At 46.3% G+C, this 27,337-nt stretch overlaps 1 protein-coding gene across 2 annotated transcripts in view; it reads right to left on the bottom strand.

The window, feature by feature from the left end:
- PLD5 (phospholipase D family member 5) overlaps window positions 1–27,337 on the bottom strand; it is a 365,515-nt gene that overhangs the window by 119,597 nt on the left and 218,581 nt on the right. For both annotated transcript variants that reach the window (XM_045795973.2, XM_087859722.1), the window contains exon 4: window positions 20,985–21,096. In XM_045795973.2, the coding sequence (XP_045651929.1) occupies window positions 20,985–21,096 (112 nt within the window). The remainder of the gene's footprint in view (window positions 1–20,984; window positions 21,097–27,337) is intronic.

The following is a 27,337-nucleotide window of genomic DNA, read 5'->3' as shown; positions in this document are numbered from 1 at the left end:
GTTGCTGGGCACAAAATATCAGGTCAGCAAATATTTTCTTCCAAGTTTTTCCAGATATCATGTTATTGTCTTCTGGGTTCTGTAAGTTCTGCTGAAAAGTCAATTATCCATTTCACTGTTATTCCTTTGGATATAATATGTCTTTTGCTGATATCTTAAAAAGCTTTTCCTATTTATCTTTGGTTTCTATCAGTTTTTCCAAGCTATGGTTATATATACTTCTCTTTGTATTTCTCTTTCTTGGCTTTGTACATTACCTTGATGCTTTAGGTTCATTTTGGAAAAGTTAGGAACAACACCTCTTCAAATATTGCTTCCTCCCACTTCCTCTTCTTTGTAGTTCTTCAATGCCAACCAACTAACGTTAGAATTCGGAACCATGTTTCCTATGTTTCTTAAGCTCTTTCCTGTGTTTTCCATCCTTTCTTCTCTGTGATTTACCTCTATGGATACATTCTACTGACTAACAATTCATTCAGCCCCTTCTGTGTATCAAATCTGCAATTAAACCTTTCTATTGAATTCTACTTTGTAGCTTCCCTATTTCTCAGCTCCAGAATTCCTAGTTGATTTCTTTAATAGATTCTAGCTCCTTGGTGAAAATCTCCACCATGTTACCTTAAACACACTAATTACAGTGATGTCAAAGTCCCTCTCCAATATCCGGATCTCTGTAGATTTGTTTCTAATGACTTTCTTCTCTTGGTTTCAGTTATTTGTTCCCGTGCCTTGGCATGCCTGGTAATTTCTGACTGCATAATGGGCTTTGTGTAGATAAATTCCAGTTTTTGTCTCCTCGGTCCAGTGATACACTAGCAAAGTCGAGGCCTCGGCTTTCTGCTTGACCTCTACTCCTTGAGACATAAGTGACAAATGCATCCAAAGAAAAGTTGGCAGTGAATATAGGGCTCATCCTAATGAGTTCTCCATCTGTCAGGTCTAGGTCCCAGAAGGACTGGAGGCTTTAATTGCTTTCTGATTCAAATGGTTTTCTTTTGTGTGACTGTATTTTAGCCAGCTTTTCTAGTCTTCTGTGAAAGGATACTTCTGAAACAAGCCATTCCATCAAAGTCCTTCTCAGTGATCCTGAGGCCATTAATTCTTTTGTATTCCTATCCTGGGAAGCTGTCTTATCTCTTACACTCCCAGTAGCTCAGGGCTACAAAGTGAGGTAAGTGTTCTCCTCAGCTCCCTTTTGCCGCTTCCAAACTACTTTTCCACCACCTTTCAAAATCCCAAGCTACACTGAAGTACAGGACATTTGGCTGTATGCCCTAACACCAGTGCTTGCGGCCATCCTTTGTCAAGTGCCTGGTTCTCAATCATTCCTTAAAGACTCTAGTTAATGGCCTTCTCTATTCCTCACCTCCTCTCCAGCATGATTGTCACTGATTCCAACAACCACAAGGACAAGGAGAACTCACTCAACATGCTAGCCCCTTAGCTACTCTGCCCTCACACCCCCGCTGATCTTTCCCTCCCTTTCTCCTTAGTAACCCACTCCCATCACAGTCTAGATCTTATTAGCAGTAACTGTACATTGGAAATGGTGATTTTAAGACTCTCAGTTTCTGAACCCTACTTCCTCTCCTCCAGCTCACTTCCATCACACCCCCACTTTGACCTCATTGAGATTTCCAAATCATTGACCTTACCACATCTTTGCTGTCCATCATGCATCTCTTGTGGTGACTTCCCCTTTATCAAATTTATGTTTCATGGTCATCTCTGTCTCTGTAACATTTTTCTGGTAAAATCTAAACCCAGGGGAGTTCAACCTTTTGCTTCTCTATCCTTCCAACTAAAGGTTACAGGAGAAAATCTCACAGTCACAGTAATCCCTTTGAACTTAAAATTATGATCACAGGGGCACCTGGGTGGCTCAATCAGTTAAATGTCCGACTCTTGATTTCTGCCTAGGTCATGATCTCAGGGTTGTGAGATCGAGCCCCGAGTCAGGCTCTAAGCTGGGCCTGAAGTCTATTTGGGATTCTCTCTCTGCCCTCCACTCCCTTTCTAAAACAATAAAAATAAAATAAAATAAAATTATGATCATAAACCTCTGATGAACATTCAGTCCTTCTGGACAATCCTTTGTTTCTCTAGTAAGTTTGGTTTCTATCTCCCCCCTATAGTTACCTCCCCATTTCTTTATTTCTCTTCAAAGCAGAATGTTTTGAATGAGTTATCGATACTCATTCCTACCTCTTCACCTAACCACTCATTTTTCAATCCACTTCAATCTGGCTGATGCTGTTCCTGTGAAATTCACCAAGGAGCTCTGCTGCCAGATCCAGTGGCTCCTTCCTTCCTCCTCAGCAAGCTCAGACAAAACCTTTCTCTCCTCCTTCTCTTTCCCACCTCAGTTGTTCCTCCTTCTCAGTCTCCCTCACTAGTTTCTCTATTTCTACAAAGAGAGAAATGTTGGAACGCCCATGGCCTTGGTCCTCGGCCCCATTCTGCAGCTGTACTTCCTCCTGTGAGGCCCGTAACCAGCTCAGCAGCTGCAAATGCCATCTCTATGCTGATGATTCCCCAAATCTGCTCTGCAGGCTTGACTCTCCTCAGAGCTTTAGACTCCTAGGTGAGGTCAGACCTAAATTAATCTCTCTGCTTGAATACTTATTAAGCACAAAACAGAGTTTGCTATGGCCACAGCAGAGCTCTGCATCTTCCCCAGACGCCAAACCTGTTTCTCCATGATCCTTTCCATCTCAGTAAATGGTAATTCCCTCTATTCAGTTGCTCAGACTAAAACCCTGGGGGTCATCCTTGATTTCTCTCTTTCCCCCAACCCATCCACCCAGGCAATACATAATCAAGGTCTGCCAGTTCTATTTCATATATATATATACAAGCATGCACATGGGGGGAGGGACAGAGGGAAAAGGAGAGAGGGAATCTCAAGCAGACTCCACACTCAGCATGGAGCCCTACGGGACTTGATCTCACGACCCTGAGATCATGACCTGAGCTGAAATCAATAGTCAGACGCTTAGCCTACTGTGCCACCTAGATGCCCCATCTCCAAAATATATTTTTGAATATGCTCATTTCTTTCTACCTTCCCTAGCTGAGGCCACCTTTCTTTCCTGCCTGTGGGAAACCCAACCAGCCCCACCAACTGGTTTCCCTGCCTCGACTCTCCAAACTCTTCCCCCCACAACAGCCAGACGAACTTTTAAAAATCCAAATCAGATCCAATCATTTCTATCAGTGCTTCATCACTCGTACACTGTAAGAATACAATAAATACTTGTTAACAGAACAAATGGACAGATGAACGACTGGGAAGGCAACCTGCCCCAGGTGTGAGGGCTAGAACCCAAACCTGAGTCTGTCTTGTTTCATCACAACGCATGCCTTTACCTAGGATCTGGATGGCGCCAGTCCTCATTCTTTGGCAGTCTTGGTGAGAATGACCAACCACACTCCACCACGTTTCAAAGCAGATACTACAAAACAGCGCCATTTTGTGCATAGAAATATGACAATAATTTCTCAGAGTTTTTTCCTTTAATTTCATTTTTTTTTCATTTAATTTAGGAAGCAGAGGAGCTAAACGGAAGAGGAATGATGTTCTTCTCATTTTCTAAGGTCTCTGCTAAATGTACAATTTACAAAGATGTGATAATATTGACTAAAATCATATGCAGGGGGCACTCTGCCAAGAATTAACACAACTGATATCTTTTACTACAATGGGGCCATAGGCACATGATTTCACCTTTCTATGCCTGTTTCCTTGTGTGTAAAATGGAAATAATACTAACATTTATCTCTTAGGGATGCCTGAGGGTTAAGTGAGAAGAAAACTCAAGTAGCTAAAACACCGGACTGCCAGGTGCAACTATTATTCTTTTTTTTTTTTTTAAGATTTTATTTATTTATTCAACAGAGATAGAGAGAGCCAGTGAGAGAGGGAACACAAGTAGGAGGAGTGGGAGAGGAAGAAGCAGGCTCATAGCGGAGGAGCCTGATGTGGGGCTCGATCCCATAACGCTGGGATCACGCCCTGAGCCGAAGGCAGACGCTTAACTGCTGTGCCACCCAGGCGCCCCACCAACTATTATTCATGACTCCAACTACATTGCAAATGTGCTGAAAATATTTTTCACTTTTTTTTATGGCTAATGTTTTGATCCGTGACGGGACTTTTAGTATGTCTTATTATGACCCCTAATCTGTAGGTTTTCCAGCAAGTCCTCAGTGGAATCCTGACCCCACATCTTGGGGACTACAGGCGGGGTTTCATTACCGGACCTTCTCTCTTTAGCTTTGTAAAAGCTGATTTCCACTCCTTCGCCCAGCCAGAATCAACATCCTGGGGACAAAAATGGCTCCTCAGGCAATTTGATCGGGGTAACTAACCAGAGTCCTGCAACAGTAGCATCTGACTCTTGATTTCGGCACAGGTCATGATCTCAGGGTCCTGGGATCGAGCCCTGTGTCAAGCTCCACACTGGGTGTGGAGTTTCCTTGAGATTCTCCCTCTCCTTCTGCCTCTCCCCCTGCACTCTCTCTCAAATAAATAAATAAAATCTTAAAAAAAAAAAAAGAATAGAGTCACTCAGTCAAGTGTTGGTTGTAAATGAGTGCAGATACAGAAAAGTCTCTCACAGAATCACAGGCTTAGAGACCCGTGAGGGAGGAGAATGACCGGGGTATGATGTCCCCGGCCATGAGGGAGTAAACTGTTGGAAGAGCCTCACTTCCTTCAGGAGAATGGCTACTGGAATTCGCGCACAGCTCATGGTTGCTTCAAGATCCTAGGGGTCAAGACCTCAGCTCCTCATTACGCCTCAGCAGGTGGTCAACCACCTGTTGGATGCATCTAAACTTCTGAGCCATGAGCTCCCGAACAAAGACGTCTTCTCCCAAGTGTGAGCTCAGTGACAACGAATCAGAAAAATAAAGCTCTAGCTGAATTTCCAAATCAGCATAATACGAACACCAGCTCAGAAACTCCAATGGAACTCCGAAACTTAATTAACCCCCTATTAATTCCCAAACGTTACTGAGTTATTATATAATCTTCAACGAATCCCATGGAACTCCAGTCAGCTTACGAATAAGTTTTGTCGTTACCGGTTATTCTAGGACTTGTGTGGATTAGGAAAAGAAAAAAAAGAAAGGTTTTTAGAGAAGGTTAATTTGAAAGATAAGCAGAATTTGCAGTTTCAAGGAAACCGAAACGGAGGGAAGGTGCTACAGAAGCTCTTTCCACAATGGCTTCCCCAAAGTGCAGCCTGAGCAGCTTTCCTCAGGCATGGTTACAGGAAGCTGGCTGAGGGGAACAGAGCGGCACTGACCCTCCACACTCCCAAGCTGGCATCTGCCTTCTCATCAGCTTTGCTCTGTGAATAACTCGATTCCTTAGCCTCTTTGTTGACTGGAACGGCCTCCAGCGCAGGGAGGCCCGCTCGCTCGGCACGCGTGCGGGGCTCAGCGGTGAGCGTTCCTTGGGGAAACGTAAGCCTGGCTTCACGGGAAACACCGACCCATTACCGAGTCTGTCAGGTGGCGTTAAATCCTGCCTCTGCCGCCTCCTCCTCAGGCAGGAGAGAGCCCGCCAGTAGCGCTAACCCATTCTCTCCATTATTTATGAAGTGTTGGCATTTCAGCTGAGAAGCCCCGTAGGGTATAAATGAGGGAATTTCCCTGGGAGACTAGAGGGCGGGGGTGGGGGACAAGTCCTTTAGGCCACCTGCTTCCTGCTGAGCATCTGTCCCAGGCCCCAGTGGGACGCAGCCCCTCACCCCGCAGGCCCCTCACCCCTGCCAGCTTGTCTCTCAGCCCCTCACCCCGCAGGCCCCTCACTCCTGCTGGCTTGTCTCTCAGCCCCTCACCCCGCAGGCCCCTCACCCCTGCCAGCTTGTCTCTCAGCCCCTCACCCCGCAGGCCCCTCACCCCTGCTGGCTTGTCTCTCAGTCCCTCACCCCGTGGGCCCCTCACCCCTGCTGGCTTGTCTCTCAGCCCCTCACCCCGCGGGCCCCTCACCCCTGCTGGCTTGTCTCTCAGCCCCTCACCCTGTAGGCCCCTCACCCCTGATGGCTTGTCTCTCAGCCCCTCAGCCCGCAGGCCCCTCACCCCTGCCAGCTTGTCTCTCAGCCCCTCACCCCGCAGGCCCCTCACCCCTGCCAGCTTGTCTCTCAGGGGAGCATCTATAGAAGTGAACTAACTCCCCCTCTTCTCACCTCCCTCCTTCCTTTCCTTCCTTGACAACGTTTCTCCCTTCGTAACATGTGCTGGTTTTTCGGAAAAATGCGTATCAATACCTTCGTGTGCCAGGTACTGGGTGAAATACTGCGTAATGGATTACCTCATTCATGTTCAGAACAACCCTGTCCGGTAGTCACGTTCATTAGCCCACTGTCCAAGTCAGGAGACAGGTTTTAAGGGTTCGATAATTCACAGAAGCACCCAGTGGCAGAGCCGGGGACATAGTCCCCCCGCAGACTCTGAGCTTTCGGCCTTTACCCCGCACACCCCAGAACAAAGTCACCGGTGAGCCCACAGGTAACCCGTATTACTAACTCAGAGCAGATCTCTTCGCATGTCTGATGTTAGATTATCGTCGAATGAAAAGGAAATAATACAGTGGCTTCTGTTCGCAGACCGCTGCTTTTCACTTGGCATTCTGTTTTCTGTCTTCCCCGGGTCACTGGCTCTTTGCCCGCAACGTGGGTTTGGAGGGTGAGCAGTATTCCGTCACGGGCGCGGCCCACTGTTTATTCCCCCGATCGGTGTCCGATTTCAGGAACTGTGCCGCAGTGTAAATATTTGCACATCATCCCTGTGAACCTCATTCTGAGCAGCCGCGGGGGCTGAGGTGACAGGTCTGGAGAGTAAATGCGCCGGCTGCGGCAAGACCCCGTCCCAGGTGAGCCCTGTCTCCGGCGAGGCGAAGCCGCAGACCCCGCCGTGACGCCCAGCGCCTCTGGTCCTGCTGTCTTCTCGAGCTGCTATAACCACTATCAAGGCACTTACTAAACTATTGTTTGGGTCCTATACAGTTACAGTGTTACTTCACCTTTATTAGTTATTTCACATCTTGCTACATATGTTGCGCCTGCCCTTTAAGGGGAGCCATAATTTGTTTCCTTCATAATCTGGCAAGATCGTGTGTCTCTGCACATCCTCAAGCCCTCTTCCCAGGAGAGCCAACAACAGTCCGCAAAGCCCCATGGGCAGGGCAGTCTTCTCAGCCTCTTGTTGAGAAGGAAAGCACACAATGCCCTTGCCTGGTTGGGTTAATTAGCCTCATGGCGTGGAAGAAGGACTCGGAACATCTCGGCAAACCACGCACGCTCTTCTAGGTAGGATGAGTCCTTACCCCGCCCTCCAACTGGGCAAGTGACAGTGTGAAAGAGAACGTACAAAATAATGTTCCTAGATCTGATTTCCACAGGAGCTTAAAGAACAGAAATGCACACCAAAGTAGTTCAAATTGCCCTTCAAATGCCATTTTACTGTCTTCTATCCAAAAAAAGGTACCATGTAAATTTCTATAGAAATTAGCATTTCTATAGCATTTTATATTTTCGAAATGCTTGTACCATCATTTACTAATTAACATAACATTTGAGAACCATCATCCAGCTTAAATATAGGGAAATTCTTCTTAATACAGTTCTTTAAAAATGAGAAAGTCATCCCCTTGCCCCCACTTCCAGATCTTTGTCATGTCAGACGAAATTGTTCAGCCTCTTCTCAATCTTCTTTTTTTTTTTTTAAAGATTTTATTTATTTATTTGACAGAGATAGAGACAGCCAGCTAGAGAGGGAACACAAGCAGGGGGAATGGGAGAGGAAGAAGCAGGCTCCCAGCGGAGGAGCCTGATGTGGGGCTCGATCCCATAATGCCGGGATCACGCCCTGAGCCGAAGGCAGACGCTTAACCGCTGGGCCACCCAGGCGCCCCATCTTCTCAATCTTCTGATTTTGCATTTAGCAACTTACCACAATGCCTCGTCTCTTCCACAGAAAAAAAGAGTGAGAAACCCAAGACTTCATCTGAAATCTGGACAATCCGAAAGGGGGGCTAGGTGACGATTCCCACAGCTAAAGCCTGGCTTATCCAACAGTTTATCCAACAATCATTGACTTACTGCCTACATGGGCATCGAGTTTCCATCTTGCCCTCACTGGTGCTGACATCTAGCAGCAGAAATGGGCCTGGCAGTGTGGTGCATGCCCTGGGAGCTGACAGGAGCGGACACGACTCAGACCGGAGGCCTATGGGGTAGGCCTTTGGAGAAACCCTGATGGAGGTTTTGGAATGTCTTTTCTAAGCTGTCATTTGAATTCCAGATTGTCTTTTTAATCAAGATGTCTCTCACCTGAGCTATTATTTATTTAATTATATTTAAATAAAATTTAATTGTCATTATTTTTTAGCTGTGCCCTAAGCATTTAATAGCTACAAAATAACGGGTCTAACGTGCTAGTTATTTCATTCCAACACATCTTAAGAGAATACATTTTGAAAAGCCAGGAAGACCTAAGCTCATCTACCACACCATCGACGGCACAGGAGCCCGGTTGGAACGCATTATTAGGGGTGATGGCAGCCACCAAGGAAAGCCAAGGCAAGGAAAGCAGGGGAAATTCGCTAAGTTTTAGGAGCAGTATTCTGTTACCTTGACTACATTTGACTGAGGTGACTCTACAGTCTTGGCAGTCTACACAAACCCAAACCCAAGCCTGTCAATGCCTCTTGTTTAAGAAATTAAACCTAAGGGCAACCAAACACAGACAAGTGAAGTAGGCTTTAAGCTACAGCCAGTCAAATCATTTCCCTTCCTTGCTTTCGCTCCCTCTCTGTACAAGGCTTGGCTCCTGTCTGCAGAGCGCTGCTAACCCCTTCCGGGTTTCCCCTCCTGATTCAAAACGATTTTTGCTCACCTAAAATCCTGAAATATATAATACGCCTCAGTTTACCTTGTAACAATTCTGTGTGGAGAAGAGTCGACAGGAAGACCGGAGGCAGGGGGGACCGTTAGCATGTCTTCAGCGATCTTCCCAGAGGGAAAGGACAGGCCTAAGCTACGTGGTGGTGGCAGACGGGAAAAAGGGACCCGTTTCCAGAGACGCTGAGATTGTGTAGCTGTGAGAACCACCATCCAGTTTGGTTCTAGAGGTTAGGGAAAGGGAGGAGTTGAGGATAACCCTAGGATTCCTTTCAGGACCCGTGGAAGGACGGTCCTGCCATTTTATGAGACAGGAACACAAAGGAAGAAGAACACTGAGGGAAGGGGGGGCAGCTTAATCTTGGATGAGTCGCTTCTGAAGTATTTCGAGAATATCCACGTGGAAACACTAAGTTTGATGTTGACTGTTGTGAGCCAGGCGCTCAGAAGCCACCACGTGTGGACCGTCAGCATGTGGGTGATTAATGGGGCCGCAGGCTCGAGGGCAATCAGCACGGGAGGGGTGTGGAGAGTGGGAAGGGAGAGGAAAAGGAGGAGAGGAGAGGAGAGGAGAGGAAACTGTAAGGAGCAGACAGAGTCCTGAAAATCAGCAGAGGAGACTGGGGAGGAAGAGCCAGGGACAGCAGGGAAGTGCAGGGTGAATGGGGCCATGAAAACCAAGGGACCACACTGTTCCAAGGAAAAGCGAAGTGTGGTCCCGGTGTTCAGAACTGCAGCACGGCCATGCGGTAGAAGGTCTGCGTGTCTCCAGTGAGTTCAGCGTCAAGGGGGTTTCCATGGAGCAGGGGCAGAAGCCAGACTGTGGCTGGAGAGCTGCATGGAGGAGGGGACGAGAAACAGACAGAATGTACAAAGGAACACGGAGGAAAGGGGAGGAGGGAGGAGGGCAGCAGGCAGAATGGGATCTGGGGTGGATGGACTGGGTTCTTTTTCCTTTTTGCCCAGTTGACGTGAGCGTGTTACTATAAGGCAGAGTGTCACTACAGAGTGACCCGGGATCTCGGGAAGAGGGAAAGAGGTCGTTGGGGGACCTGAAGGCAACTGTGAATATTTGCAACCTGCTGTGGGTGAGGGGAGAGAAAATGAGCAGAATCACCACGGCATGGGAAAAGGTGGTTCAAAAAGAAAAGGAGAAAACACAATGGAGAAGTAGAAGGGCACAGAAATTCTAGGAAATTGTGTTAAGTTCGTGCCGAGCAGCGTGCAGGAAACAACAGAAAGAGCTTTGCAGCTTAACTCGCATGAGCTTTTACGGTGGTTTCAAAAGCCGGTAGAATTAGGAGACTGAACTTGAGAGCAGACCAAAGCCCCAGGAGTAGGAGATCGCACTCATTAAGGCATACAGGGACTCCTTCCTCCGTGGAAGCTTCCAGGTCAAAGCCAGGGGGTAGCAGACCGACGAGGAAAGCCAGATCACAGTCTCCTTCAGAGCACGCATGTGTGAAGCCCCACACAGCCTCACAGGTACCCCCAAACAGGAAACAGTTGCTCAAAATGACAGTCACAGGGTTCCCAGGAATCACGAGGCTCTCAGGAATATTTTAATTTATTCCTTTATTTATAGGTATGCCTGTATTCCTCTTAAAGGACACCCTTTCCAAATTCTAGTATCACTAGGATAGAAAAGCATAAAGTCATCACTAGATTGAACAGACAAAATTCTCCTTACTTCTATAATGTCACACGGCTGAATATGCATATAATTTCCCCTAAAAATGCCATGCCTGCCAAAGTTCTTATGTATTAAGGATAAAAATAAAGCCTCTAGCCCCAGATCCTACATTTTAGAGCAAATGGATGACACACTATGTTATATGTGCCAGATGAACCCCTCTGAAAGTTTAAACACCCTGAATTGCAACCTAATCTGGGTGGATCCTCGAAGAGTGACGGAAAATACAGATGGAGTGTCATTGGTGTTGCCAGCTAGAAAATTCCTATCACACACTGAAGCCAGCTTGAGTTACTGCAAAACCATAAAGGCAAATGAACCAGCTGCAATCCCAAAGATGTCTGTACTGTGTTCAGAACCAGGCCTTCCTTTCGCTGAAAAATCACACGGCTGGGTGTGGGCTTTAGGGGCAGAAACAGATCAAACACAAAAATAACGCACCTGGCTAAACGTGGAGGTCACTTCCTAACAGTTTATTATGAGTTAGGTACCTGCACCAGTTCCTTTTTATACATTACCTAATCGGATTCTCATACCCCGCAAAGGGTTATTATTATCGTCTCCATTTTACTGAAGAAGATCCTGGGGGTCAGAGTTACTCGCCCGCACTTGCACCCCACAGTAAATGACAGGTCCAGAATTTTAGCACAAGTCGACAGGACAGCAGGGTATGAGCTCCTAAATGCTGTCCTTATTACTATGCTAATGATCATTAAAGTATAATGTGTCTGAAAAAGCTCCTGCCTTACTGCCAAATTATTTGGTATTCTGTAAAGCGAGGGAGGAGACAGAAATCCTTGCAATGAATAGAGGAGAACAAAGGTGCCAGGCTTCATGCGCTGGAGCATGAGCCTAAGAGGCAGCCACTCTGAGAAGGTGTGAAAACAGAGCAGAGCCTGATGGAAAGCATGCCCGGGGGGCAGCAAGGTCACCTTGACTTCTCTCCAGGCCACTCCCAGAGCAGGCTGCTGCCCAAAGGAGGACCCTACGCTCCTGAGAGTCACCAGGACAGTCCTTCACTTGGAAAACAAAAGACCTTAACTTCAATAATGGCAACCTCTCAAACGGTGGGGAGAAAAGCCAGAATAATATAAAGTTTACTCTGGGGAGATTCCTAAAATACACATATCACCCTATGTTAACACATATAACCACACCAACTTGTGGAACTAGATTTGGGGAAAATTATAAATCTGGGAGACCAAGTAAAAAAGTCTGGACAAACATAAAATTCCCAAATTATGCCTCACTCATCTGGAACAAGCAGTTCAAAACAGTCACCTTGTACAATTTCCAGCTTGGAAATCGGGGCACCTGTGTTCAATTTAAAATTTACACAAGCCCCGGGGCGCCTGGGTGGCGCAGTCATTAGGCGGCTGCCTTCGGCTCAGGGCGTGATCCCGGCGTTCCAGGATCGAGTCCCGCATCGGGCTCCTCCGCTGGGAGCCTGCTTCTTCCTCTCCCACTCCCCCTGCTTGTGTCCCTCTCTCGCTGGCTGTCTCTCTCTGTCAAAATAAATAAATAAAATCTTTTAAATAAAAAAAAAAATTTACACGAGCCCTTATTCTCAGATTTAGGAATATGTATATTCCCATTAGGTTCTGTCCAGCCTAATCGATGAGGTGAGAATAATAATACAGATTACTAATGTGAATGAGTACAGCTTTCTTGAATTCAAATACGCAACAGTGAGGATCACACATTAGAATCTGACGACTGAACACAGCATTCCCTCCTCCTGTTTTTAATAAAGTGGCCAAAATAAATGTAATAATTAAAAAACAGAGTATTATCAAAAGAATGAAACTGAACCCCTATCCTAGCTTACATCACTCGAAAATTAGCTCAAATGGATTAAAGACTTAAATGTAAGACCTGTGACCATAAAACTCCAGGGAGATAACACAGGGAAGAAAAGCTCCTTGACGTTGGTCTAGGCAATGATATTTTGGATATGACACCAAAAACCCGGGCAACAAAAGCAAAAATGATCAAGTGGGGCTACATCAAACTAAAGAGCTCCCTGCAGCAAAGGAAAGAATCGACGAAATGAAGAGGCAAGCTACAGAATGGCAGAAAATATTTGCAAGCCATCTAGCGGGGAAGGGGCTAGGATCTAAGCAAACATAAAGAGCTTATACAGCTCAACTGCCAAAAACCAACCCAATTAAAGAAAGGACAAAGACCTGAATAGACATTTTTCCTAAGACGACATACAAATGGCCAACAGGCATACACGGAAAAGGTTCTTAACCTCACTAATTATCAGGGGAATGCACGTCAAAACCCCAGGAGATATCACCAAACACCTGTTAGAATGGCTTTCATCAACAAGACAAGAAATAACAAGTCTGACACAGATGTGAAGATCAAGGAACCGTTTTGCACTCTTGTAAACTGGTGCAGCCCCCACCGAAAACATCATGGAGATCCCTAAAAACAAACAAACAAACAAACAAACAAACAAACAAACAGAACTACCCTATGATCCAGCCAATCCCGCTTCTGGATATATACCCAAAGAAACAAAATGAGTATCTCAGAGAGATAGGACACCCATGTTCCTTGCAGGATTATGACACTGGTGGAGATACAGAAACTACGAGTCCGTCAATAGCTAAATAAAGACGTGGTGTGTACGTACACACACACACACACACACACACACACACACACACACACACATCCTTAGCCTCCACAAAGGAAATCCTGATATTTGCAAAGAAATGGATGAATCTAGAGGGCGCTATTCTAAGGGAAATAAGCCAAAGACAAAACTCCTCCGTTATCTCACTTACATGTGGGATCAAAAAAAAGTTTAAAAGTCAAAGTCACAGAAACACAGGGTAGAATCATAGCTACCAGGGGTGGGGGTAGGGGGCAGGTGGGGAAGAGGGGGAGATGCTGGTCAGAAGGTAAAGGCCTTTGGTTATAAAAGGAACAAATCCGGGGATCTAATGCACAGCATGGTGCCTACAGTTACTAGTGTATTGTACACTTGAAATTTACCACGAGAGTAGGTCTTAAGTGTTCTCATCACAAAAAGGAAAAGTAAAGGTAACTGTGAGGTGATGGGGGTGTTAACTAACCTGGCTGTGGTAATCATGTCACGGCGTACGGGCATCCAATCATCACGTTGTGCACTTCAACTATATACAATTACATGTGTTAATTACAGCTCAATAAAGCTGGAGGGGAAAAAGAAACAATTTTGCTGACAAATAGAAGTCATTGCCTATTTTCTTCTCTATAGGTCAAGCTCTGCATTAGGAAGAATTCACGAACACTGATGGGTGATAAGAAACAGGTTCTAGCTGTGCAGTATTTAAAAGGTGGAGACTTCATTACTCTAAGTTCAGGAAATTTCTCTATAGGTAGCATTCACAGCACTAGAAAAATAGTTAGGATTACCCAAAAGGAGCTCTATCAGCTATTATACTAGTCTGTGGTAATCTTTTTTTCTACTATTTTGAGCAGATAATTCAAAATTAAAATCAGGCATTAAGGGAATAGAATGTTTAATATCAAAGTTATTTGCTACCCTTCTGATTTGAAACCACCTCTACATTTTATGTACTTACAAATCTGAAATGGAAGTATTTTCTCGTTGTTAGAACCATATTTTCTTTTACAATAAATATTTTGGAGTTTTATGACTAGTTACAATAGTAAAACTTACCCCAAATCTGAACACTTTTTGAAAAGCGTAAATGATACGTTTAATATGTGTAACTGCTTATTTTCATTTCTTATTCTAAAAGAGGTTATTAAACAACCACACAGAAATAAAATACAATTGATGTTCTATTAAAAAAGGGAGTCGTTGTTACAAGTGAAAGGGCTTTACTCTTATTTGAAATATTAAAATTCTGACTTAAAGGAATAAGACTTAGTCACAAGGAAATGCCAACCACATATTTACTCTTTGTTCAGTGCTTTGTGGATGGGAACCAGCACTCATTAGGATCTGTTGCTCTCGTCTGTTCACTAGCGTGGGTGAGGCTCTGGCTACTTAGTTCACTTGATTGGCATACTGTAGTAGCGAGGGACCACCGGGGTCAGCTTTACTCCAACCACAGACTCTGTTTGAGCCAGTCACCCAGCAAACGTATGACAAATTCACAAAAGGAGCATGTGAGAGCAGGGGAAGGGCTGGGGGACAACACAGAGGTCAAGAGTCCACTCGAAGGACACGCTTTGTTTTGCCTTCACAAAGAGTAACAGAAATGAAACAATGTGGATAAAACAATTGAGAAACTTAGAACTTTAATTTTTAAATCTCATAGAAGATTTGAAGATCTGTCTAGCCATCCATCCATCCATCCATCCATCCATCTATCCATGTTTTCATCTGTCTGTTTGACTATGTATCTAAAGAAACCAGAGAGGAAAGAAATTCCTGGCACATTAATGCTATGGCTAAGATCTGAAAATCTGTCTACCTGTCTACCAATCTACTACCAATCCATCCACCCACCCATGTATCTAGAGAAGCCAGAGGAGAAAGAAATTCTAGACACCTTCACGCTCCAGCTAAACAAAATACAATTCCAAAAAATAGTTGTTACCAGCTCCTGGAAGCCGTCACAAGCTTCCAGAGGCAGCATGGTCTAAGTTCGGTTTGCTCTCCGGTAGGTCTGCATGCGCACGAACGAAGCGATCGAGGACAAGGCGGGTTTGATTCTCAGACTGAGAGCTTGAAACACCAGCTGAGCCGGGACCGGGCTAACAGGCCTGAGCCTCCAGTAAGCTGCACCGTCGGAAGCCAGGGGCCCACTCGGAAGTCCCCCAAGCTCTAGGACGAATTTCATTCTGTTGCACAGCGAGGCTGATCACCAGAGATGAGGAAAGTCCAAGCGGCACCCAGTGACGGAGTTCAACCTACCAGTTATGAGTGTTTTAGATTGCTCTCCTTTTCAAAACCGAGCTCTTAGGATGACCTCTTCTGTTTTCACTGCGGGTGCAATTTCATCATGCTCTATACCTGGGGGTAGGGTTTCTGCGTTGTCTACCCAGGAGGCTGTCTCTTCTCCAGCTGATTTTGGGCTTCTGGTTTCATTATGCTGTTTCCTATAGAGCTTTCATATAAAAATCTGGTTTGCATAACCTCTTTTCCCATTTCAGGTAATAGAGCAGGGTTTTTCCCTTGTTCGTTCGTTCGTTCGTTCGGACAGGAACACTTGCTATCACCGAATGCACTTCACCATCAAGACTTCCGGTAAAAAACATCCCGGTGTTTCTGAAGTACAGTGGAGCCTGAATTCTCTGAATTTCTGTTCAGAGGACGGCTGCTGCCCCAGAGAGAGGCCCTGTGACAGGAGGCATGGTCTAGAAGTCGCCTCCTTCAGGGCAGTATTAGGAGTGATCGGTTTTAAGTTAATTTAAGTATTAAAGATAAGGGTTTCTAAGTTGGATTTTGAAATTTATTGCTGAATTTTAAATTAACCCTCATTACCATATGTCATTGGTTCTAAAACCTGCAGTTTGGGGGCACTGGGTGGCTCAGTCGGTGAAGCGTCTGCCTTCTGCTCAGGTCAGGATCCCAGGGTCCTGGGATCGAGCCCCGAGTGGGGCTCCCTGCTCAGCGGGCAGTCTGCCTCTCCTTCTGCTGCTCCCCCTGCTCGTGCTCTCTCTGCCAAATAAATAAATAAAACCTTTAAAAAAAATAAACAATAAACTTGCAGTTTTTACATTTTAACGACTCTGCCGTTGGGATGCATCTTACAATTGCTTAGGGGGGTGGCAGTTATAACTGAGCTGTCCCTTCAAGTCTGGACTGTTATTCCTGGGGGCGTGACCAGCCTCCTGCAGCTTCTCAATATTCAGTCAACAAACCATTTCAGGGCTCTTTGAGGAAGGATCGGGAGTCCTGATTACTGTCAGAATATCTTCCTTCGACATTTTCTGGTAAGTGTGCTCAGAGAAAACGAAAGTCTGCTCAGAGAAAAGAGACAATAGTAGACCGCCTGCTTCTGAAGTCAGAGCGCCATCCATGTTGTGATGGTGCAGAGACCGTGCCGGATGGAAAACACAGGCATCCGTGACTCAGACGCAAAAAGTGATTCAGAAAAATTGGACTCCGCGTAGATGTTTCAAGAATTCCTTGATCATTTCATTTCACTCATGGCAATCTATCTAGCAAACTGTGAACTCTCTGAAGTCAGCGGAAGGCTCAGGCCTTTGTCAGTTTTCTAGCTTTAAAGCCCAGCTTTCGGGCACCTGTCAGATGTTCAAGGAATGGTTGTTGAATGAATAATGAATGCACAATGGAGGAAAAGAAGATGGTAAGAGCAACTGTGGAAAAGAAAGGAAGTCTGAAGGCGATGCCATGAGTAAGGATTAAAATGGACGTTGAGGGATGAATGAGAGCTCGCAAACCGACAGAGGAGAGAGGGGGTTTGAAGTACAAGGAAAAGTGTGTGTTAGGAAACAGAGCCCTGGCTGTGTTTGGGAAATCGCAACTCTCATCCATGCATCTGGAAAGCCAACAACAGAAATTGGTACAAATAGGACTGAAAGGGACATTCAGATCCTGAATGGTTTCACGTGTTTTTTTTTTTTTTAATTGTGTGGACTTTATTTCTAGATCACTGACTTTAATCCTTTCTGACTTTTACCTCATGAGTCGTTCTATTAAAGAGCTATACCGTCCAACAGTGCACGAGTAAAAGCCTGGTTTTTCCCAAAAGGAAATTTATATTTTCTAGCGTAACATTATGTTAGTCGTAATTTTTGGTAGGCTACTGAGCAAATACTTTTGTCGTATTATAGAAAGCACACTGAATTGCTATGGTTTTGAAAGACAAATAAAAAAGAAATTCTTAATTATAAATTTCATTGTAGCAGTAATACAGCATAAGGATTAAAAACACAGGGGCGCCTGGGTGGCTCAGTCGTTGGGCGGCTGGCTTGGGCTCAGGGCGTGATCCCGGGGTCCTGGGATCAAACCCCACATCAGGCTCCTCCACTGGGAGCCTGCTTCTTCCTCTCCCACTCCCCCTGCTTGTGTTCCCTCTCTCGCTGGATGTCTGTCTCTCTGTCAAATAAATAAAATCTTTAAAAAAAAAAAAAGGATTAAAAACACAGCAGGTAGGGAGACGGACAGGCAGAGCGGAGAGGATTTTTAGGGCCGTGAAAATACCCTGTATGACGTTATAAGAGAGATCTATGTCACCTTGATGTGACCAAAGCTGGAGACTGAGTGACACCAAGAGTGAATCCCAGGGTAAACTGTGGCCTGCGGGCGATGACAAAGTGTCGATTCAGGCTCACCCTTGGTAACTCGCGTCCCCTCTGGGGAGTGATGCTGATGATGGGGGAGGCTGTGCATGGGTCGGGGCGGGGGTACCTGGGAAATCTCCATCCCTTCCTCCCAGTGTTGCTGTAAACCTTGAAAGGGCTCCAAAACATAAGGCCGTAGAAAACAGACGGTACAAGAGAGAAATAATATTTTGCTTATGACTAAGAGACACGGCCAGAAACAAACACCGTGTGAATAGCACAAACAGCACTGCTGTGGTATTACCAGCCTGCGGTCGGGTGACAGGTGGGACTTCCAAGGCTCCAGCTGGGAGACAAGAACAGGGGATGGCGCGGTCACCCCCAGCCACGGTGGGCCCCACGTGCAGGCGGGTGTGGAGGAAGAAGCAGGACTTGGCGACAGACCTGAAGCGCATCAGCTCGACCGTGCGGCCTGCCGCAGCCAGAAGCCATTTCCCACACACTGCCCGTTCAGGTTGGAGCTCACTGCTTTCAGACTAGTCCTCCAGCCGAGACAAAGGACAGCTGACAAAATCCACGCACAAAACCCGTGAAGGCATCCGAAGGCCTCCAGATTTAGAAAGCAAGTTTAATTCTAGGAAAAACAATTTATGGGGCGCTTTTCCACACGTCAGACAGAGTGTCATCTCTGATGTGGAAGCGCACAGGAGCAGCCGGGAGGGTGGGAACCCAGGTCAAGCAGCTGTGGCTGGAAGGGAGGAGAGGAAGAGCACCAGCTAAGCCAACGTGCCGCATTTCGGATGCTCGCGGGGACGCCTGGAGAAGGTCAGTCAGTGGCATAGATGTTTGAACTGACAGAGAGCCTTGTCTAAAATGAAATCCCTCCCTGGGCCCGTGGACTCCTTGAGCATAGGGATTCAAAAGCATCCCACCTCTGGGCCACAGTGTGAGGCTTTGTGGGGGGTGACCTTTCTGACATCGGAGTCCTGTGAGTGGGGGAGAGGACAGGCCCCGGGGGGGGCAGCAGGAGTGACAGAAATCAGCCAGGATCCCCCCGCCTCCAGGAAGGGCTCTGAGGCCCGCCTGGCCTGCCTTGCCCTTGCAGGCCCCACACCTGCACGAACTCATCACCACTCTGGGGAAGCCTCAGTCACCCCTTCTCACCGTGCATGTGACCAGCTCCTATGGCCAGCGACTTTTCACAGCCGAAGTTGCTCATGGCTCGTGGACTATTTCTGGCCAGACCTTCCTCGAACTTTACTGGAAGACCAGCATCTCTCCATAAAAAAATTAAAAGATAACCCTAAAGAGAGGTATTCCAACCCAGATTTAAAATGATTTCATAAAAATTAAATAAGATGGTTTCATAACCAACATTTCTAAAATGCACTGTTATTATTTAATATGTCTCTGACAGAGGATAAGAGACCTACAGTCGTGGTGATGAATACAGGTGGTGACGTATACTTGCGCAGAACGGAAGCCAGACGGGCCTAGCAGAGGCACACAGGGGACGGCGACGAGGGATCAGGGTCCTGTTTATCGCTCTCCCATTGTAAAGGGACATTATTTGTCCTGTTTTGATGAGAACTCCTACCACACATTCACAGAGCCTAAGTTGTAGTAACAGACAACATTTACTGGGAAATTCGAACACTTCCCTCTTCGTGAGAAGCAGCGGCTACAATGAAACTTTGATTCATAGCTCGCTCTGGAACCGTATGCAAGGACTCTACCCACAGACTCATTTATAGCGAATGAATGTCTCGAGGGCCAAACAGTCAGCAGCACCTGACACACCCCTCAGGCCTGCATAGTTGGGTGTTTTCTGGTTGTTATAATTGAAGTATAGTTGTCATACAATATTCTATCAGTTTCAGGTGAAAGAAGAGGTTGGGGTGCGTGCGTATATGCGGGGTGTGTGTGTGTGTGTCTGTGTGTGTGTGTGTGTATGGAAGTAGACACTGTGGGAGATTTATCAGCAAATACAGGCACCCAGAGTGAGCCAAAAGTATCCCATTCCTAAAAACGTGTCAGCTCAAGGATTTTCAGAGTGGGAACCCAATCTCACATTTTCTAAACAGGAAAAGTAAGGATACGTTTCTAATTCGCGTTAATCCACAGAACTACGTATTTTCTAGTGTTTCAGAAACAATACCCTCTGCTCAGGCCGCACGGTGAGCTGCTCAGGCCTGACAGTAGCTCCTGCGTTTCCTTGACTTTCCCACGCGTGAAAAATACCACGCCTGTGCCCGACCATGCGTACGTCTTCTGTATATTCAGGTCTTTCCATAGGCTTTGTTGCTGCCAACTTTTCTCCTGCAGAAGGAGAGACTACTTGTGCTCTTTGCTTCCTAGCCTGGCACATTTTTCAGAAGGGTTTTCACTCAATCATCTGGGGAAGACAACCAGCACCACTGCCCCCCCATGTTTAGACAGCACAGACGTGAGACACAATGCTGCTCAACGGGGCCAACGCCTGGTCTTCTCCCGGGGACACAGGGCAGCCCGTGCACTTCCACTGGCACACCTGGCATTTCCGCGCGGAGGCTTACAGCGCCCATAGTAAATGCAGGGCCGACATTCTGATAAATCCGTGAAAAGTATTTGAATGGGACAGTTGTATTAGTGAAGACACAGCCAAGTAAAGAAAGTTATTGCCTAAGGATTCCTGGTCCCTGTGGGATTTTGAGACAAATTGCAAAGTGGCCTATGAACGACCTTCTCTGGAATTAGGCCGGGTTTCATAGACGCCTACATCTGACTGTATTATTTTAAAGAAGATAGAGCAAGAGGAGGATTTCCATTCGAAGGGCAAGAGAAAAACAGAAATCCAGCGTTTGTTCGAATGAGAAGTGGCTCTGTACTTGCATCACTGCAGTGTTCAGAGAGGGAAAGAGTCTACATTCCAGTTAATTATCATGTCGTTGCCGGGAGATTATTTTGCATAAACTAATACGCAACAGCACTATTTGAAACTTCCCCGTAGTACTGACTCTCACCTAAGGGCTTTCATCAGGCTATTTTTCAAAGCAGAAATAAGAAGTGAACTTGGTGCGACGTGCCGACCACCAAGAAATCGCGTATTATTTTAGGCAGCATGAGGGATGTCCTCACAGACCCCCAGGGCTAGAGCAGCGCAGCGACCTTGGTCTTACCCTTTGATCGCAAGGCTTCTAATACCTTTGAGTCCGCGGTCACATCACTCACTAGCTTGATTTCGATATTTTGCGAAGTCAGTTGGAGCAACTTTTCGAAAAGACGTTGACCCTAGAAAAAAAAATTCAGAGACCAGGAAAGTCAGAAAACCTAAAGTATGCTATTTTAAATAGGTATAAATAAACTTATTAAAAATTAAAACTATTCATTCAAATTTATTTAAAAGGCAAGCACTTCAGCAGTTGATATTCATGGAAAATTCTTTCAGGAGAGTTGTTTAACCGGAGTAGTAGCACGAACGCAGATTACATCATGTTTTCTCCAGTGCGGTGTGAGTCAACAATTATTGCGATCCCGGTTCAACGCTACAGGGCAAAGCTACCCTTCTTGTACTGTTCCATGAATTCTGACGTTATCTACATGTGAAGAGGCAGCAGAGAATGGTACACAGTTGTGTTCGGGCCCAAAGAGACCCGGATTCCAGCTGGTTTTCCAATTTACAAGCTGTGTCTCTTCTCACTGATCTCCAGCCTCTTCCTCAGTAGAACGTAGATAAAATCAGCATTTACTTTAAAAGGTTTTTTTGGTGAGAATTAAAGAAGTTAGTAGAAGGTAAATATCCTGCCAGTGGAAGCTCTGATGGGGAAAGCCATGGCGACTTCTCAGGGATTTGCCTGAATTCACCTTCTGGCTTAAAATCCGTTTTACAGAGTTCAACTAACGTTCCGCCTAGCAATCTGTCATCACCAGCACAACCCAAAAACGACCGAAATAAAAACACAAAATAAAACATAAAGGTTTTGCTTACGTAAGATTTTCACACGCATGACATTTTTATAGGAAGTTTCGGTCTCCGGGCGACTCTACGGAGAGGCAGGTCCTCAGCAATTCCACCGTCTCCGGCGAGTGGACCGCAGCCCCATCCCGCTAATTTCCCCTCGAGCGTGTTCATAGACTCCCTCTCCTTGTCCTAAGAAGAACTGCTCTTCTTTTATTGATTTTTCAGACCTTTGTGATTCAGCCTCTAACTCAAACGCCTTCCGGGGTCAGACAGGCAATACGGCTTTGGTCTCAATGGCCCCCAAGGGGCAAAGCCTCGTCCTGCCTCGGTCAGAGTGGACCGTGAATAATGATCCGGTACAAAGGCTGGAGGAGAGCAGGGAGGATGTGGACGTGGCGTGTGATTCCTACAGCTCAGCCTCAGGAAACAGAGAAGCCAAAGAGCAAAGCCTAAGACTTTGGAGGGTAAGGAGGCCGAGCCGGCCGGGCAGGGCTGGGGCCGGGTAGCAGGGGGAGCGTCCCGCGTGACCCAGCCCTGCTCCCGCCTGGAGCTGGCCCGGCACAGCCAAAGCCCCATCATCCCGGGGTACCGGAGGGCGGAGTGGGAGCTGCACCCCACGGCAGGCACGGGAGCTGCCTTTCCTTTAACTAAGTGTGGAAATCGAGGGTGCCCTGAGCGGGGCTCGTGAGCCACTCTGCACCCAGAGCCCGGAGAGTTTCCTGCAGGACAGGGAGGGCCGCGCAGCCAGGGGCTCGGACACAGGCTGAGGGGGACCTCCCGCTGGCGGGGCTGTGGTTCTCCTGCGGGGCTATCCCCAACGCGACCTTCCTCGCCAGCTCTGCTGCCCCACCGACTTGCGTACTATAATGTCGTCACACACCCCTGGAGGCTTGGCGAGGTCTGCATGGCCCAGATTTCTGGAGCCCAGCCTTGTGGTCATCACACGGTCACACAAATTGTTCGTAGTCTCCCCTTCACACAGAGAAGAGAACTGTGAGACCCCCACTGGTAATCGGCTGGTATTTTTACACAAATGCATTTTTTTCTTTTGTTCTTAATGATATCTCACACCAATAACACATAAGAGATCTTCTAACCTGTCTGTATTTCCGGCTCTGTGCCTTAAATTGAGTCCTACTATGTTGTGTTTGAGATTTAAAATGAAGACCAGAACTCTCAAACATGGATGAAAATAGAAACTCCCAAATTCACAGATACTGGCAGACTGTCGTTAAATAAAGCTTATTTTTCCTGTTAGTATGTGCTGATGACTTACACCAAGGATTCTTAAAACTGTTAATTATAGTGCTTACTGTAATGAACGTGGGCCTGGGGGGGACTTCTCCCCTGTTTTCAGTATCTTCCCTTCCTATCGACACATTTTTTGCTAGGACATTCAGAATGTAGTAACAGAGGTAGGAAACACCCACTGAATGCTGAGATCGCAGAAAGGGCTAACTGCTCTCCGAGTTCAATCCTCTCACTGAGCTTTCGTGAAGGAAGACAAAAACCTCTTGGCTTTTAAACCTCAGAAACTCTCGAACAACACGGGTTTGAACTGCACGGGTCCACTTATATACAGATTTTTTCAATAAATATAGTATAGTCCTGTAAATGTATCTTCTCATCCTTATGATTTTCTTAATAACATTTTTTCTTAGCTTACTTTAATGTACATACGAAATATGTTAGTTGGCTATTTCTGTTATCAGGCCCTGGTCAACAGGAGGCTATTAGTATCAAGTTTTCGGAGAATCAAAAGTTATACACAGATTTTTGACTGTGCAGTGGGTTGGTGCCCCATTAACCCCCATGTTCAAGGGTCAACTAATTTAAAAACTTGCCCTTCCTGGTGAAAAACATTAAGCAACATTCCCAACTTATATAAATCATCTTGAAGACAGTCAGTGGCTGAGACATGTTGAGCAGCTTAAGCCAATTAAGCCCTGGCAGCCTGCCTAGGGGCTGGAGTTTGAAGTACTGGGGGGAATAGTTAGCCTCTTAATACTGCCCCTCCTGCACCTAAAAGGGAGAAGCCACTAATAACCTGATGAAGTCAAATATCGATGCGTTTAAGGGGCCCAACAAGAGAGAAGATGCTTGAACACAATGGGCACTTCTCGAGGCTACTTGAGAAGACAGAGCTGAGAGCTCAAACACAATGTAAGTACTCAAGGACACACAAGTAAGGCTGGGACTAACACTCTATGATTTTAGAGCTAAATTAGAAGAATAATTAAAGTACAGTTTGGCCACTGTTTCAGACCAAATTAGTGGTCTGAAGATCTAACAGAAGAAATATTTCAAAGCACACGCGCGCGCACACACGCGAGGACATAAGGGTGATAAGAAAAGGGTGATAGATAAATCGAGGATATACAACACTTGCCTAATAGATGTGCTGGAAGGAAACAAGAGGCAGAAAGAACAAGCTTTCAAATAACGGAAGAGAAACTGTCCCACTTGAGGAAAGCACTGGACTCTTGGTTTCAGCTCAAGTCATGATCTAGGGTCATGAGATCGAGCCCCACCTTGAGCTCTGCACTCAGTGGGGAGACTGCTTGAGATTCTCTCTCTTCCTCCCTCTCACTGGCTCTCTCTCTCTCTCTCAAATGAATACATAAATCTTTAAAAAACAAAACAGGGCACCTGGGTGGCTCAGTTGGTTAAGCATCTGCCTTTGGCTGAGGTCATGATCCCAGGGTCTTGGGATGGAAACTTGCATTTGGCTCCCTGCTCAGTGGGGAGTCTGCTTCTCCCTCTCCCTCTGCCCCCCCAGCTCATGCTCTCCCTCTCTCTCCAATAAAATCTTTAAAAACAAAAACAAAAAACATACCAATACTTTCAAGGAAATCTATGCCAGTACAGGTAACACAGTCTTAGAGGAGGGAGAACTTTAACCCAGCTATGGGAGGCCAAACAATGGCCTCCCAAAATGTCAGGTCCTAATCTGGAACCTGTAAATTTTATCTTATTTGGAACTAGGATCTTTGCAGTTATGATTAAATTAAAGATCTCAAGAGGAGATTATCCCGGATTATTTGAGAGCGCCATAGGCGCAATCAATGTACTTGTAGGAGAGGCAGAGGGGACTGGACACACACAAAGGGAGGGGCCGTATGAAGACAGAGCAGAGGTATTTGAGGATGCCAGCCGTGAAGACTGGAGTGACACAGCAGCCAGTAACACAAGGGGACATGGCAGCTGCCACACACTGGAAGGGGTGAGACGTGTGTTCCCCCAGTAGGGCCGGCTGCAGGAGTCTCTGGAAAGAGCACGGCTGGACACCTAGATCTCAGCCCAGGGAAACGGATTACAGACTTCTAACCTCCAGAACTGGGAGAGAATAAATTTCTGCTGTTCTAAGCCACCCGTCAGTGGTACTTCGTGGCAGTGGCCACGAAACGAATACCCAAGCTAGCCACGTAGAAACAACAAAAGACGTACAGAGTTACAAAAGATAAAAAAATTACATTGCAAAAGATACCACAAACTAGATGAAACACAGTAAAATTTCTGGAATACATATCTGCTGTGCAGATGAGAAGGGAAGGGGTAGTAGCCGTACTCTACAAAAATATATTAAAAATTAATAAGAAAAGGCCAAAAGCCCAATCAAAACTGGACAAAGTGGGGCTGGCGGACACGAAGCAATGCAGAGAGCTCTCTCTGTACTCAGGAGACTGGAAACAATTTCTGAGTGGCAACCTTTACTCCTGTCCGCGATCTGGGGAAAGGGTGCTCTGACACTGCCGCCCTCCGCTCAGGAATCCCACACCTAGAACGCACCCCAAAGTAACGTAAGCACCAAAATGTGTGTGTGTGTGTGTGTGTGTGTGTGTGTGACTCTGTGTCTTCGGTATGCTGCTGCCCCACTTAGCACACACATGTACACACATGTACACACGTCTATACGTGCACAGAAGGAAAGTTTAAATCGAAGTTTCGAAGGGCTGATGAAAGATATTAAGCAACTGATGTTGCAGTCACGAGAAAACAAGACTGGGATTTATTTTAAGCCATGATGTCCTTTTACAGCAATATACGTGCCTTGATTTTTTAAATTTGTGATTTAAGAGACAAAACCACATATGCATGGATCCCCTCTGGACTCAATTTCCTAGTTTACTTACTTAACCCAGTAGTTCAATTATTTACAAGATGACTTCTTATTTACTTACTATATTTACCAAAATTTTCAGTACTGCATTTGCTGACATTTTTTTCCATTTAGAAAACTTACTGAAATTTTATTTACTTACTATACTTACTGAAATACATAAAGTTTGCCAGGGATATAAACAAAGACATATTACTTACTCGTATATTTGGCAGCATCAACTCTTGTTCTCAAATAAAAGGATGCCCGGAACAGAAAGAAGGGTCTTTTAAGCAATTTCATTTGACACGTTTACTGGGTGCTTGCTAAGTGCCAGGGACCCTCGTAAGTGCTGGAGATAAATGATAAGTGATTCAATACAGCCCAGCGTGTCAGACGCCAGGGTGGAGGTCAGTATAATAATCCAGCCTAAGCACACAGGGAAATCCCCCAAAGGAAGGGAGGAAAGAAAAAAATGTTCCAGGCAGAGAGACCTGTGGCCCGAGAGCTAAGGAGGTGGCTCTTGTAAGTCTGGACAGAACTTGGACCCAGTCTGGAAAGCTCTGTGGATCTCTAAGGCTTTTACATAGGGAGGAACATGATTGAATTTCTGTTTGAAAAGAAACTTCTGGGGCTCCTGGGTGGCTCAGTCAGGTAAGCTTCTGACTCTCGGTTTCGGCTCAGGCTGTGATCTCAGCGTTGTGAGATCAGGCCTCGCACCGGGCGTGGAGCCTGCTGGAAGAGGCCCTTCCTCTGCCCAACCCCCAACTCATGCGCGTGCTCTCTTTAAAATAAATAATCATTAAAATAATTTAAAAAATAAAAGAAAACTCTGACTACAAATTGCAGAAGGACTGGTACAGGGCAGGGCTGGAGGCTGAACGAGCAATCAGGTTGGCGTGCAGTCCGGTGGGAGGTAACATGGCCTGGGACAGTCGCGTGTCAGTGGCCATCAGAAAAATGGGAAGAGCTTGGGCATTGATGAGACAGCACAGTGATGAGCTCCATGGCCAGGCCTGGGCTCGAGCCGGGAAAGGGGGCTAGAGGGAGGCCCCAGCAGCTCTCCGGACACATCCGTGGGACATGGAATTCCTCATCCAAAGCGAGAAGACGGTGGTCTACGCGTGAGTTCACAAGCATCCTGAGGTCAGGGATCAGTCACAGCTTGGGGAGGTCAGGCAGTGCCATACGTCCAGGAACGTAGTGGAGAACAGCAGCCTTGTGGGCAATGAGCAACAAGGATCACCCGCCTGACACCAGCGAGGAGGGTCTGCTATGCCAGCGTGCAGGCCTCCGGTCCACTCATTAATCCAGGTTCCGTCCCATTAAGGGGCTTAATTATTCTGAACAGTTACTCATCAAAACCTGGCCTAATGATGGTTATGACAATTATGCGCCCCGTGGGTAGGAACACAGCCGCCCCTGTTGGGCAGATAGATGAAGAGTGCCCGTAACAAGCCAGGAGATAGCAA

Source organism: Ursus americanus, chromosome 2 (genome assembly GCF_024610735.1).
Source record: "Ursus americanus isolate L20-20 chromosome 2, mUrsAme1.1.p, whole genome shotgun sequence".
NCBI lineage: Eukaryota > Metazoa > Chordata > Mammalia > Carnivora > Ursidae > Ursus > Ursus americanus.
The sequence above is the reverse complement of the archived record's forward strand: the minus strand, read 5'-3'. Positions and strand labels throughout refer to the sequence as shown.